Source organism: Ornithodoros turicata, chromosome 7, assembly GCF_037126465.1.
Source record: "Ornithodoros turicata isolate Travis chromosome 7, ASM3712646v1, whole genome shotgun sequence".
NCBI classification, from domain to species: Eukaryota; Metazoa; Arthropoda; class Arachnida; order Ixodida; family Argasidae; genus Ornithodoros; species Ornithodoros turicata.
The window spans coordinates 30,604,568-30,619,655 of record NC_088207.1 but is presented as its reverse complement, the minus strand read 5'-3'; the positions used below and the strand labels follow the sequence as shown (position 1 = coordinate 30,619,655).

The 15,088-nt window shown below is 46.9% G+C and overlaps 1 protein-coding gene across 1 annotated transcript; it reads right to left on the bottom strand.

Annotated features, from left to right (window-relative positions):
* Nucleotides 1-3,796: 3,796 nt before the first annotated feature.
* On the bottom strand, nucleotides 3,797-5,608 carry LOC135400565 (adult-specific rigid cuticular protein 15.7-like). The gene is made up of 3 exons (XM_064632400.1): nucleotides 5,603-5,608; nucleotides 5,345-5,545; nucleotides 3,797-4,489 (listed from the first exon to the last, which is right to left on the bottom strand). Exons 1-3 carry the CDS (start codon nucleotides 5,606-5,608, stop codon nucleotides 3,797-3,799), a joined length of 900 nt encoding a protein of 299 aa, XP_064488470.1.
* Between the last annotated feature and the right edge of the window lie 9,480 nt (nucleotides 5,609-15,088).

The following is a 15,088-nucleotide window of genomic DNA, read 5'->3' as shown; positions in this document are numbered from 1 at the left end:
GTCATGCAAGCTGTCATTTTTTCCGGTAGGCAAGTGTAGCTTCACCGTGACGTCGTCAACGGTCTATACTAACCCTCTCTAATGATTACATTTCACTGATTGCTTGTGCTTGTGGAAACACAAGTTGTTCCGTCAATTTCATTTGACATTTTGTTTTCTCTTTGCGTGTGTTTCTTCTTATTCCGTGTTAGCACTGTTGTTAGATTTATCACTTCCTAAGCTAGCATCCTGTTAGAACTGTGGCGATGTGCGGAGTAGATACGCGGCCAAGGACAGAGCACAGCGTGAATGAGAGGAATACTGGACGATTAGTATGGTACCGGTGCGCTTACTGTCAGACGCGACTGTGCCGCGTCTGTCTGCAACATCTGCTTAGAGACCCCTCAGGGAAGAGCCTTATGGTATGTTCGACTGGTGGTACCGAGCGCTCCGACCTGGAGGAAGAAAGAAGGTGGTGGTGGTACTGATGAAAGGGCTGAAAGAAACAACTGCTGAAGCGGTTGTCAGGAAGTTCCATTTTGACCAACCGAAGATAGAGCACGCGCTCCAGAGCACTCTAGAGCGCAGAGTTCGAGGTAATTCGTTACAAGTAACTCGTTACTGTAACTAAGTTCATTTTTTTTTGGTAACTTGTAAGTTAACTCTGTACATTTGCGCCGCAGTAACTTTCAGAAGAACTCGTTTCTTTTTCAGGTAACTTTGCCAAAGTAACTTAAGTTCAAAGTTACTTTTAACTCGCTTTTCACTCATGTCCACATATTTTATTGCTTTCGCTCCGGTTCCTTCATGGCATTTTTTGCCATAAAACGTGATATTCAATCAATGACAGTGTTTTATTCAGGAAGTAAGAACCGTTGCCATTGAAATGAAGCTGAACCATTGTGCGCCCACAGGGAGTAAGATGCAAAGCGTTCAAACAGACCTCTACCAGAGAAACGTCATCATGACGTTGGTAGACAGACCGAAACCGAAAGAAGTCGGAAGGAGAAGGCTGAGTTCCACGAACGGGCACTTGTTTGCTGCCTCCCATTGAAAGGAAAGTATGACCGAGGGTCGCGCCCCTTTAAGGGACCATATCGTAATCCCCTCAAGACCGTGGCGTTCGGGCGCGACCCTGTCCACCTCTAGCTTCGAGCGTAGTTCAATTCAACCAAATTTGTGGCGCTGTCGAGCACTATGACGTCATTTGTTTACAAACAGGGAGAGGTCTATTGTTGGGCATAAATGAAAACGACCTAAGCGTTCTTTCGTGACCTAAGTGTGTTGCACTCCTCCACAGGCAACTCAAGGTCTAACTCAAGGTCTAACTCAACTGCTGCGCCTGCAACTCAACGCGCGCTCCACCTGCGTAATGCTATTTTGTGTCCGAAGTAACTTGGAAGTAACCAGTTCTTTTTTTAAGTAACTCAGTAACTGCGAGTTACATTTCAGGCTGAAGAACTTCGTTATTAATTTATTTACATTTTTCACACGGCAACTTAACTTGTAACGAGTTCTTTTTGACGGGTAACTTCTCAATCTATGCTAGAGCTATCGATGTCTGCCAGTCGAAGATGCCATTAGGCAGCACGGCTTGTGGTGTAATCTGATTCCGGTCAATACCGTTGCTTCAGCTCAAGGACCTCAAACGTGACATTGAGTCGCGTGCCGTGTTGACATCAGATGACATCATGGAGGACCGCACAGAAAGGTATGACCGTGGTAACAATAAAATATTCGCCGAGGAACAGGATCGGTGTTACTACTGTGGATGGTACGTATGCAATCCATAACTGAAAGGCTCCACTTGACGTACCATGAGAGATAAGTAAGCTGTCTTCATAAGTAGCGTATTGAGAAAAATGAAACGCAATGTCAAGAAAATATATATAGGTCTTCACAAACGACTATGTCTGCATGTGTTCAGAAGCACTGAAATAATCTTTTTTATACGATCTTTATATTGATTGCTGTTTACTGTGGATCGTTTACTGTTCTAACCCGGAAAAGGAAATAGAAGAAGAAAAGAGAGGATGACTGCGCTAGGTTTAGTGACAGTGGATGGTTTCAGGCTTGCCACATTAATATTACACGTTAGAATTACCTGTGTGCCCATCTAATTTCGTACGGGGGACACCTGGAGAGACTTCCGAGCGTGCGAGGTCCAGCTTTAGTTTGACGGTATGGTCGTTCGTATACTTGCGCCCGAAGATGGACACTAAGCGGCTGTGACCGCAGTTTATACTCGTTGACGTCCATGAGCGAAAAGAACTCGTCACGTACGTATGTGGACAGGAGCAGCATTCCGCAGGCTAAGCACCAAAATCGAATCCCCCACTAACGCTTTTTCACTGGTTAATTTACTTCTCACATCCCCATTTTTTTCCTTTATCCCATCACCATCACTTCTGTACGTTGGTCAAAGGCTCTCAGGCCGTAGGGCAGCTGACTGCGGATTGCATGCGCCCCACCGGACCCACGTTTGAGACCCCTGCCTTAAGGTCTTATCCTGTATACACTCGGCCACAGCGATGGTCATTCGGCATTCATGTCATTCGATAATCAATAGCTAACCACCGTAACATAACAGGCCTCACATGTCGGGACCGGCGAGAGAAATTACGGGCCCCGGAGATGGGTCTCCCCGGGCCCCTTGCTCACGTTTCGGTAACATACTTAGTCTAAGTATTTCTTGTTTGTATGATTACGTGTGTCTGACGTAGACACCCGTTGGGCCTTTGGTCGGGCGGGCCCCTGACGAGGCTTGGGCCCCGGGCCCCACCGCTGGCTGCCCGTCTCTCCCCGGCCCTGGTATGAGTGATAGTCTGGACGTTTTGTCAGTCCTTGTACTTTGCACATCACAGCGAAACGGTTGGGATGGACGCTGTAACTAAAACGGAACGGGCGCATAGATGTTGAAGTCCACCTTGATGAGCCACTTCACAGTGCAACTAGTGCCAGTTGACATTTTAAGTAGGGACCAAAGCTGTATAGGGCTGACGTAGTTCCAATAAAGAGAACTGTGTAATTCTGCCAATGGCGGCAAATCAATAGTCAAAATTTATTTATTTATTTTGCTTTCGTGTTAGCGCCGCGAAGCAGCTGTGGTTATGAGCCGCGTACAAACGTGGGCCGATGGAGAGAGGGCAGCAGGAAGGAGTGGGGGACAGGGAGGTTGTGTGCGTCCTGGGCCGACTTCAGGGGGAACTGTCCCCAGACAGCACAACCGGTGCGGGGATTCGAACCCGCGTCACCTCCCAGTGTCTGCGTGGAAGCACTGAAACAACCCACCCATCCCACCCACCCACTATGCCACAGGAGCTGGTAATAGTCGAAACGAACGAAACAGGCTCAGCCGTAGCTGTAGCCAAATGATTTTTAAGCTACAGAATAAACGGCACCACGCGATGAAGGTGCTGTCAAACAGTACATATTTGGGGCGATTTCCCTGAGCTTTGAATTTGTGATCGTTTCCACTAACTTTGTTCTCCAGCTTCAAAGTTTAGTTCGATCTTTGCCAAGCACACCGCCGACAGCGGCAGTCTTGAGCTGTGCGCCCATTCCAAAGGTTCTCATCAGGTTTCATTTTACCAGTTCCACAACGCAGGAGAAGAACGTAACTGATTGAATAGACTTACAGAAAACGAGAACACGTGTGAATGGAAAGTGAAACATTCATTTATTCTGTAGCTCGACAGTCACACAGTTCACAGAGGACGCAAGAAGAAAGACTCAAGCACATACACGCTTCACTCCAGAGCATAGACAAGAGACACACACTAGCACAACATAAATAAAGCTATTTTCCTAAAATAATTTAGTACACGTGCTTGACGTGGGCGCCATAGCCGAGACCGTGACCGTAGCCGAGGCCGTAGCCGTAACCAAGACCTACACCGTAGGCAGCGCCGTAGAGACCGTGACCAGCGACAACTGGGGCAGCGGCGTAGTGGGCACCGTAGGCAGCGACTGGGGCAGCGGCGTAGTGGGCACCATAGGCAGCGACTGGGGCGGCGGCGTAGTGGGCACCATAGGCAGCGACTGGAGCAGCGGCGTAGTGGGCACCATAGGCAGCGACTGGAGCAGCAACAGCCCTAGCGACTGGAGCAGCGTAGTGGGCAACTGGGGCGGCGTAGGCAGCGACTGGGGCAGCGGCAGCGACGGCGACTGGTGCGGCAACAGCCCTGGCGACTGGAGCAGCGTAGGCAGCGACTGGGGCAGCGACGGCAACTGGGGCAGCGGCGACAGCGACTCGGGGAGCTGGGGCAACAACTGGGGCGTTGTAGCCAGCGGCAGCTGGGGTGGATGGGGCGGTTCCTGGCTCGTTGGTGGCGACGGAGGCACGGAAGCCAAGACCGTCAGCGACGTACTTTACAACACGGACGCGGCCATCGGCGTCAGTGAGACCATAAGAGCCGACCTTGTTGCCGAAAGCGTCACCAGATTCCTGACGGAAGGAACCACCAGTGGTGTGCTGCTCGTTGTAGCCGAAGTTGTAGTTGCCAGCGAGCTATCGTAGCAAAGCATATTTCAATTATTATACATTCGCAGTCGAGGTAATTGCGCCGCACACAGTGTGTCTCTTTATAATGAATGAGAGACGAATGTGTTATTACAATTATAATAATAGGAAAAAATAAATATGGAGGAGACGGATGATTAAGATAAGCACGGCTGAACCGGCGACTCAACGTTGAGAAGGTGCTAGGGGACTGACGAAATCAACAAAGGCAGCCCGCAATTTGTGGCCTTCCGGATGCCATAGCTGCAGCAGCGATCTTTTCATTAAAAGTTCACACTATATCAAGGAAGCGACAAGCGTCTTGGTTATACTCATACCCCATGTGTTCTACAGCAGATGGCTATATCGAGTGCGGTCTACGCCTCCACGATTTTTTTTTTGTGCGTGTGTTTTGCAATTTCAATTAAACAAAATTTGAAAGGAACAGAGCATCGCTTGTGTGTTAAAGCGTTTGTATCAAAATCCTATTTTTTCTACTGATTATTTTCAGCTGATAAATTACGCAGTTACTGTCTTTTCTGGCACAGACCTGTGCGGGATATTGGTCCGGTACTCGAACGTCAAAGAAGTTGGAAATCGGTAAAACTATAAATTCCTTGTTCGCGTTCTTCACTATTGATTGATTATCTTACTGTGGAGATGCTTTTGCAACACTTCAGTAAATATGATGCTGATCCTACAGGTAACCGAGTCACCTGTTTGCAAGTCTGTACGATAACATTCGCTGCCAGCGTGTCACTCTGAGGAAGGAATGCGCCGGAGCGGTGTTCCGTAAAGTTTTGTCCAACACTGTGTTAATTTGAGCCCTACCTCGTATATAGCGACAATACGAAAATAACTTACGTCCTGGGAACGGTGCTGGGTGGAGTGTCCACCTTCGACGGCATGGGCAACAGCAACTGGGGCAGCAACGGCGTGGGCGACTGGGGCAGCAACGGCAACTGGGGCAGCTACAGCAGCTGGACCACCAATGTAGCCAGCACTGGCAGCGGCGACGACAGCGAGCAGGATGAGGACCTGCAAATCCACAGGCACGACGTCCCGTTAATCCAGAGCTCTCGGGGACAACACCGCATGTCTTTGCAGAGTACGGCTACCTACCTTCATGGTTGTTTGCTGGAGATCTGAGAAATCCGTGTTTGAGACAGTGGACAGTCGACCGTTATATACCCCTTCCAACTGTCCCCGATCTTACGTCACGCGGCGACCTTTGAAGGTCGACTCGCGTCCCTTTTCCTTCTTTTTGAAGACAACGGCAGCTGATCGTGAAAGCTCATTTTTTGAAGCCTTCCACGCCCTGCTTCACAAGGACAATAACCTCGGGGGAAGGAATGCAATCGGAAGGGTTGGGTCGACGGATATGTCAAGTGCTACCGATTATAGCGATAATAAATTCATAATAAGCAGCATCTGTCCACGTGTTGATTTAATGATGGCTTCAAGGTGCGTTTAACGACTGGCCGTCATTAGTGGCGCCCAAGCAGTTCCGGCTGTCCTTACCATTCCAGTCGGCGCTCAAAATGGAATGTTTCCCGAATTGCGCAAAAGCCCGCCTATTTGTCGATGGGCCTCAGTCATGAGCGCATTTAAGATTAAGCAAAGTACGATGTTGCGGGAACGAACCATGCGGTGTATTATAGAGGTCCAAGTAAAAGATTTTGCTGTAACGTTAAAATATAAATCAGGAGGCGCCTCAAATCCAGAGCGTGACGGAAACGTAGCCTCGAGCAACAGCAGCAACAAATGATGAATGAAATAATTTGTCACTTAATTTGTGGCTCACTGCCCTGTATGAGATGTGAAATGATGAGGTGATGGGTGAATAATCATATCACATCATTGTACTTGGTGTGACATGAAACACAGACGATGTCGAGCAAGAAATGACACGGAGTACGACTTTTTAAATGATATAATCTGTAGAGTATCGTCCTATTATAAAACATTCATGTTTTTCGCATCTGCTTTGTAGTGTCTGTCCAAGCTGTTTCTGATGCATACGAAAACCTCAATCAGAAAAAGTGTTCTTAATTTTCCGTCACTTCACAAAGATTAGTATGTGCTGCGTGTATGTATATATGCGAAACAAATGCATTATTTTAATGAAACACTGAAATTCTAAGGGAGAAAATGTACTGCAGTTTAAATGAAAATGTAACACTATCAATATACTAAACATCCCTCTGGGTCTGTTGCGGGACTTCTAATCTGAAGAACTAACAGCTAAATAAGTGTAATTGGAGGGCTATGGTTCTCGAAACCTCATTTCGAGTTGGTTTTTGAAGTGTCGACGAAAGCTCCGAAACGTAAAAGCAGAAAATCTCAATTTCATAAATTATTCGACGTCACGCACGGCAAAAGGAAGTTGAGCCTTACAGGTTGAGCGCTTTAGATATGTATAGTACTTAAAGATTGTAAGAGATGGCGCCATCTGTTCTCAACAATTTGAGTTTACTTGTTTCTTGCGGAGATCATGCAACGGAGATCAATGTGAGCGTAGCAGCACCTAATCCACGTAGTACAAACGACTGAATGGCATTTAATAATCGCACTAACCGTGATAATACACTTTTTTCTGGGGCTTCTTGTTTTTCTGTTGCTAGTTCCGTCCTGCGCTTATATGTCAGTCATAGACTTACTTCGCAGCTGGTAAACTGGAGAGCGTCCAAATGGAAGCGTAGAAAGTGCCTTCATTCTGGCAGGTGTCCACAGCTGCCATCATCATACTTCTTCCCCGCAGAATATTTCGCTGGGAGAGCCAAAAGTTTATTCTGATAAACTGCGTGTTATAGGCGCAAGACAGAGACGGTGCTGCTGCTCCTAGCAGCTTGCTTGCTTTCCTGATATGGCGGCATGCTGATCGGGGTGGCGGATCGTGTCGGGTACTATATGCCAACACTTGACTTAGAACCCTGGCACACATATCATGCTTCTCCAGCTAGCCTGTATTTTATGTCTTTTCCATATGTCTTTATGTCCTTTCAAGAGAAGGCTACCTATCCGAAAGGCGTTTGCGTCCACTGACATACGACAACGGAGAATCTCCTTTTTGGTACTGCTTTTCCGAAGAGGAGATCGGCCATCTTTTTGCAACTGAAAAGGAGTAGACTCGAACGCAGGGCCATTTGATTTACAGGGCTGCTGAGTTGCAGTTCACGAACATACAAGACTAAGGCTTAATTAGTTAAAATTTCTTATGAGGCGTTAAAACTGTTTTGTGAACTTATTAGAAGCCTCATCACGCCCAATATGACAATTAATTAAATACGCTCGCACAAAGAGGGAGGGGGAATATGTTTATTAAGAAAAAAAGAAAGGAAAGGTTAGCCAGGCAAAGAGCCGGCTTGCTATTCCGAAAAAAGGAAAAAGGAGGAAGGGGGAAAACGAAAAAGAAAAGGAAGGAAAAAGAAACAAGGGGGGAATCGAAACAAAGGAAGGAAAGAAATAAGAAAAACGGGGGAACCAAAAAAAGGAAGAAGAAAAACAAATAGAAAGGAAAAGGAAAGAAACAGAAACGAAAAGAAATGAAAAGGAAAGAAAGGAAGAGAATAAACACTAGCACAACGTTACATGCAGTTCACGAGGCCTGAGACTCCGAGAAAACCGAGGAGAGCAGCAGTGACAGCCCACTGGTTGGGGTGCAAGACTGGGCCAAGAAGAGCGGCCAACGCAAAGTCGTTACAGCCAATCTGTAGCAGACGGCAGCGGAGGGTGTCCCTATGGTAAAGGTGCTGGCAATACAGGAGCTGGTGTGAGATGTCAACTTCCACTCCACAGACATTAGAGTTATCTTACAAAGTATATCTTCTCCACCGCGTCTGTAGCGCTCTAACGCAACGCTGAAGACTTTCTATTGCCAACTGCAGGATGGGACAAGCGTAAGCTTGCCCACATCACTACTTACTACTGACTACTAATTGCAAGCTTCGCAAGCTAATATATATATATATATATATGTATTGGCATCATCGTGGAAGAAGCTTCGCTATCAGCAATTTCAAGTTTACTGCTTGAAGATAGACTGTGCTGCTCTTCCTTGTCTGAACGGGTAGCGCCGCATTTTTGGCGGTGTGCGATGACAGAAACAGTTCAGAGAGACCAGCAACCTCGTGGCACGTCTGTCATAGAAAATGCGGCGAAGGCCAATGATGTAACTGACTGGATCTGACCGGAGGCTGGGTCAGAGGACTCTGTGCAGAAATTGTTTGGTAGGCGTAGTGGGGAGCCGTATACAAAGTTCAGTGCAACTGCAGGCGACGTCTTGTTTAACTGCTGCGCGGATGCGTATAGGAGTACGAAGGGAATGGTGTCGATCCAGTGGATTATGTCCTCATGAGCCGTAATGGGAGCATTCTAAAATAAAAAAATAAAAAGACCGATGGGAGACCACACGTCCCCAATCATCTGTTGCAGGACTGCACCGACAACAACGGTAGAAGTCTTGACCATGGGTGCTGTAGGTGATCCGTAGACCCGTGCTTTTGGGTGCTGGCCGAGAGTGCATGGAGGCAGAAAGACGAGTCTTGACGTGGGAAGAAGCTTTCGACGCTTCGTCGGCCCAGGATACGCGAGATGAAACCGTCCTGGCACTCTTCAAGCTGTGAGCAGTTGCTGTTACGATTGGGGTTGGGGTAATTTACGATGGCTTCAACCTTGCTGGGCAATTAAGTAACACCATCGAGCGAAACTTTGTGTTCGGGAAACCCCGTTCTCACTTCTTAGTAATAATGATGCACTGGGCCGTTAGACGAGGGAACTGGAGCCGTAGTAGCTGCGTACTGCTGTCGGTAAGCTTGCTACAAGGGTGTTGCCTGTGTGGGCGTAAACGTGTAACAGAAGACCTGGAATGACGGTGTTTTTGAATCGCTGAAAGGTCGGAGCAGCATTGCGTTGTCCCAATGGCATACGATGGAACTCGAAAAGGCCGAACGGAGTTGCTGTTGGGGTCTTCGGTGCGTCTTCCTGAGCAATGGGGATCGCAACAGGGAGCCAGCTTCCGCAACAGTGTCAACCACGAAATGGATTTTCGAAACCCTGCGTGTAACATAAAAAACGCGACTAGGCTTTAAGAAAGGGGACAACGGAAGTTGCCGTCAACGTTGCCCTGTCGCTTTTCATGGACAGGGATTTCTGCAGCAGTGTGCCGGATGCAAAAGTCGCATAATATCAACATGTTGTGAATATTTTCCTATTTGGCCTCTTATTATCAGTTTACTCCGGAATATGTCATTTGAACTATAACTTGCGTTAACCTATGTGCATCAAAAGGACAGACACTATATGGAGTGGTCGGGTACATAGGTGAGCAGATTGTTGGTGTTGGAGACAAGGTCATCTCATCACAGTTTAATCGTTATCTTATTCAAGGATTAGTAGCCCCGTGTATATCCATGACTATCGTGTACAATTCCAATGCCGAAACGTCTCGTTCAGGTCTATTTACTGAGCAAGAAGTGCCAAGAAGAAGAAGAAGCCAAGACTTGCACAAGTACATCATCATGGATACATCTCTTGCGCCTGAAGACAATATTCACTACCAGCCGAGTAACAGTCACGCGTTCTATCAACGAGCTCACAAGGTGCTTTTGGCAGCGACGCTTTTGGTTTCAGATCAACTGAAAGCGAACTTGACATTTCTTGAAGCCAAAGAACTAACCTTGTCACATATGAACCAAGAAATTCAGGCTGTGCTTCAAGGTGAATTACTGGAAGGAAAATGTGTGGCCTGTGACTGGTGTTTCCAATGCACGACTAACCATTGCAGTTCAGGTCCGTTCAATACTGAATCTGAGGCTTAGATTAACGTATTAGATCTCAGCCGAGTGCGGCGACCTTCCGCAATATCCATCAACTCAACTTTCCAGCCTGAACGCCTAAAGCGATAGAATTGCTCCGCCCAAGCTCATGAGCGACTCCTTTTCTGGAAGATTTTTCACGGTGGCAACGGGCCCATTTTCAGGCCAGCATGCAGGGAAATCTTCTAGCGAAATCCCCGGTGTCACTTGCTATGGGAGCAGCAAGAACTATAGAGGGATAGACGACTGGTCGGTGAAAATTATATGACAACAGTAGAAGTACTGAAAAAACTCTTCGGCAAGGAAAAAATTACTGCTCAAAGCCCACATCGACGCCTCCTTTCTACGTCTCTTTGTTTTTTCGTACCGCCGCCGCCACCACCGTCGTCATCGTCCTAATGCCAGTGCAGTGAGAACTATGAATGATGCATAAAATCTATAAAAGGACTAACCGGAGAATTTACCGTTCGCGTGAGGATCCTACAGAGCCTGCCAGAATGCCGACGAGACCATACTCAACGCACACGGCGATAACGCCGAAGATCCCTCCAGAACCCGAACTTTGATGTTACCGAGTGAAGGGCCAAGGTGTGCTACGGCCGAAAAGTTGTATCTTTTACAATACTGATAGACACAAAAACGAATTCGAAGATGGTTGGTCATATCATTGTGGCTCAGAGAAGGGTCCGGGATCAGAAAAAGGTCAGCGTCCGGAACACCAAAAATGTGGCTCTGGAAAGAGACGGGAGCTCCAAGGAAACGTGTTTATTCGGCCATAGCCGATGGTCCAACTGCTGATCCAGTGTTGCCAAATCTCGTTCGCACGAAGTCGCTAGTGGCGCCCCGAAAAGTCGCTAAAAGTCGCTAAAATTGAAACTGAAAGTCACTAAAAAAAGTCGCTGCCGTTATTGTGCCCTTTTTCTTCGTTGCATGTTATGAAACAATATGGTGACAGCCCTACCAAGATGATTCAGCGAATGAGCGCAGTGGATGGCCAAGAGAGAACATGAAGAAATGGGCATGAGTGGATAAGAATGAGTAAATGAAATACGGCACCTTGAACATCTTCTGCAGAACTTTTTCTTGTTTTGTCCCCGGAGGCACTGAACATGGTTTGTCCCCGGAGGCACTGAACTCGAAATTATTGCTTACAAAAAGTTCCGATGCCTTCTCGTGTTTTTGCGACCTGCTTGTCTTTCAACCTCGCATAAATCTCACGCTTGCAATATAGGTGCACAGCACCCTTGTGTCAGTCTTTGACTGGACGAAGCTATCCCTTGAATACTGGCAGCATCACCCAGCTCATGCGGTATTTCTGATGTTACTGAAGAGGTATTTTGGAAAGCGCTTGCGTCTAGGCCACGTGGTGCGTCTGAAATGGGGCAAACTGGAAACAGCTGAAAGAAACGAGCGCTGCGAAGAACAACAACGAAACTGCACCACTGCACGCTGCAGGGAACACGCTGAGAGATCTCCGTTACAGGTGATTGGCCCTGATGAGTTAGGGCCAGCGAAAAGTGGCGCGATTTCATATTATTCTTCGCTAGAGTTTGTCGGCCACTGAAATGTGACAGGAAAATCACGATTCTTCCTGACTTCATGAAGGAATATTTGTGTCGCTAAAAAGTCGCTGAACATGTCCGAAAGTCACCAAAAAATCCGCTAATCCCAAATACAAAATTTTGTCGCTAAACAGACCCCGAAATCCGCTAAATTTAGCGACTTTTCCCCAAATTTGGCAACACTGTGCTGATCCTAGCCGAACTGATTTTGCACGGAACATACAAGCTCGCGTAGCGCGCCGCGATGATGATGGCCAAGGTTGGCGCCACATCATCTCACACCGCTTATACAATCTCTCTCTCTCTCTTCTGTTTCCGTGCTAACACAGTGGAGCAACTGTGATTATGAGCGGCGTGCAGATGCGGACAGAAGGAACGTGGGCGGAAGGGTTTTGTTGTGCGTCCTGGGCGGACTTCAGGGGGAACAGTGCCGACATCCGTCTAGCAAGTCTGCGAGAAAACCTCAGACAGCGCAGCCGGTATAGTATGATTCAAAGCCTCCACCTCCCAGACTACAGCGCAACCTTATGGGCAAACACGGAACGAGCGGGTGCTTTTATTCACTCGACCATGTCGCTGGTCTTTATCGTCTGCAGCATCGTTAGAAGCAAGAGTTGCAGACTCCACATGAACAACTCTACGCCAGAGGCGTCGGAAGTCCTTCACGGCAGGGGGGGGGGGGGGCGAGTCCTAATCCATCCTAGCCTAGCCTAGCCTAGCCTAGAGGAGAGGAGAGAAGAGGAGAGCACTACGGTGCATGTAGTTCTACATAGATTGAGAAAAATTGGAGCCATTAACGCGCTCATTACAAATGACTCGTCCAAGCAATCCGATGGCGATGGAGGTTCCCTTATGTCAGATCTGGTTTTTATCTGGCCTGATCAAAATTTCCAGATCTGGTTTGGATCAGGAATTGGGTCATTTCCAGATCTGGCATCCTAATCAGGCCAGATCTGTTTTGTGTGGGCCTGCATAACACTTCCAGATCTGATAATCTTATCTGGACAGATCTGTTTGGATCTGACCTGAATAACATTTCCAGACCTGTTTTGTATCTGACCTGAGCAACATTCCCAGATCTGGGAACGTCATCAGGCCACGACAATTTTCTCATGACAGAAATGTACTTGCAGGATTACCCATGCTGGAATAGTATTCATGCCAAGTCTTGGTGCCCCTTAATTGCATAACTGTAACTGCTAGTAGTCTGTTTTAGGGACTGCGTGTGCTGTATAAAAGATATATACATTTATACATGCAAATATTATAAAAATAAGTATTTTATTAAAATGACTAGCAGTGCTTACATGTAGATAGGTTTTTCATCAGTTCGGCAAACTTAGTGTCTCTTGCTGTAAAACGACTGTTATCAATAGAAGAACGATTGTTTACACATGATGGCACAGGATTCAAGGTAGCTCACGTTATACAAGTTACCACGGAAGGTTCACAGTTGGAAATCATCGATGTGCCACATGACCTAAAGAAATGTATAAGGGTTCTGGACTATGTCTGCTTGTCGTCCAATTTCACGGAACTAAATTTGTAGCGATTGAGTTACATATGTCTAAAGGCTTTTACAGCGCAGTGGCGTTACCGCGTGAGGCAAGTTCTCTCTCCCCAATGCAGTCACTGCATTGCTGTAGAAGATCTAGAGCATATTCTTCTCCATTGCCCACACTAGCAACCTTCCCGAACTGTGCTCTCCGGGTCCCTTAACGAGCTGGACTCTCGTCCCCTCTCTCTCATGGAATTGCTTGGTCCCTGGCGACATCCAGCCCACCAACGCTCTGCCCTCAAAGCTCTCTTCACCTTCCTGAGTACCAAAGGACTTGGATCCTTATTGTGAAGGGGCTCATTATTTTATTCCCCGCATCACCACCAGCAGTGGGGTAGAATATTGCCCCTGGCGATGAAACTCCCCATCTCATCATCTCCTAATAAAGTTGTTGTCTAAAGTACCCTTGTAAATGAAAGAACGGAGGGAAGTTTCCGTACGAGCCTTGTCATTCCCAGCTGTGTGTAGTTTGTCGTTATTACATTGTGCTAAATTGCTTTTGCCAGTGTACAAAACAAACGTTATGACTTTACAATGCTGTGTATTCTTTTACTAGCAGGTTGGAACGCGGGGCTGTGCTGTTACATTTTGGAAATGTTGCAAATTCTCCTTTACAGTAAAACTGACTTTAAGAAAATTATTCGGTTAAATCATTGTAACATTCATTCGAAGTACTACATTAAAGATCCCACAACAAGCGTTAATTACAGTCAACTGGAGAGTCGACTACACTAAGGCCATTTTAATGTATTAATTTATTATTTTTTAGGCCCTTTTAATGTATTTTAAAGTTTTCACATTGAAAATACGTTCCGCATTGTGCCTTCCGTACTCAAGTCTCATTGTACTGACCCACTCTGACCGAGATCCGGCACGTGTTGGCTAAATCCCGACAAAGTCGGATTTCCCATGATCTGATCCGGGCACGGTCTGTCTTGGCTTGAATCCGGACATTTCGTACGTCCGGCAGGTGTCGGCTAAAGCCGGATAGACTTGGATTTCCCATGATCTGACCCTAACCCGGCCTGACTTGTCCGGTATCGGGACATTTCGTAGGTCCGGCACGTGTCGGTTAAAGCCGGATATAGTCGGATTTGCCATGAACGCATCCAAATCACATCTGATCTGCCCTGCATCCGGGTTCGTGTCTGGCTCATCCGGGATTTTCGTACGGGTTGTAATGCAGACAGGGAAGATCATCTCGCGTTCTTGATTACCTTGAGGCGAAAAAAGAAATTGGCATTAGAGCAGCAGAAACTGAAATACTTGTTGATGGTTTCACTAATTGCGGTAAGACAAATTTATAAAAGTATAAGCAAACGGTGGTGTGTTTCTTTACTTTTTATTTTTGTTCTCTTATATCAATTTCATATTCAATTTACTATAGTTTCTCTACATGCATATTGGCCGAATGCTCCAAGTATTTAAAACATGAAGCCCTATAGTCTTCCCGAACACTGCCTCACCTTGCAACCCGCTCTCGTCGTCTACAGGACTTCCACTTCGCACTTCCCTTCGCGCTCTTTCACTTTTCGAAGGCGTGACTTCTCGTGTAGCACTGGTCACATCCAGGTCTTCTTGATGATGTCAGTTTTCAGGCGCCAAAGCTCTCAATTCTCTCCTTCACGCAACAATCGCTGGATGCCACGTCTGTCAGTTCGAATCGAGACTG

What these genes read in the sequence shown, in the direction of transcription:
- LOC135400565 (XM_064632400.1), bottom strand. An exon ending in CCCAGCACCGTTCCCAGGAC is followed by an intron (nt 4,490 to 5,344) that starts GTAAGTTATTTT and finishes TTGCTACGATAG; the next exon opens with CTCGCTGGCAACTACAACTT.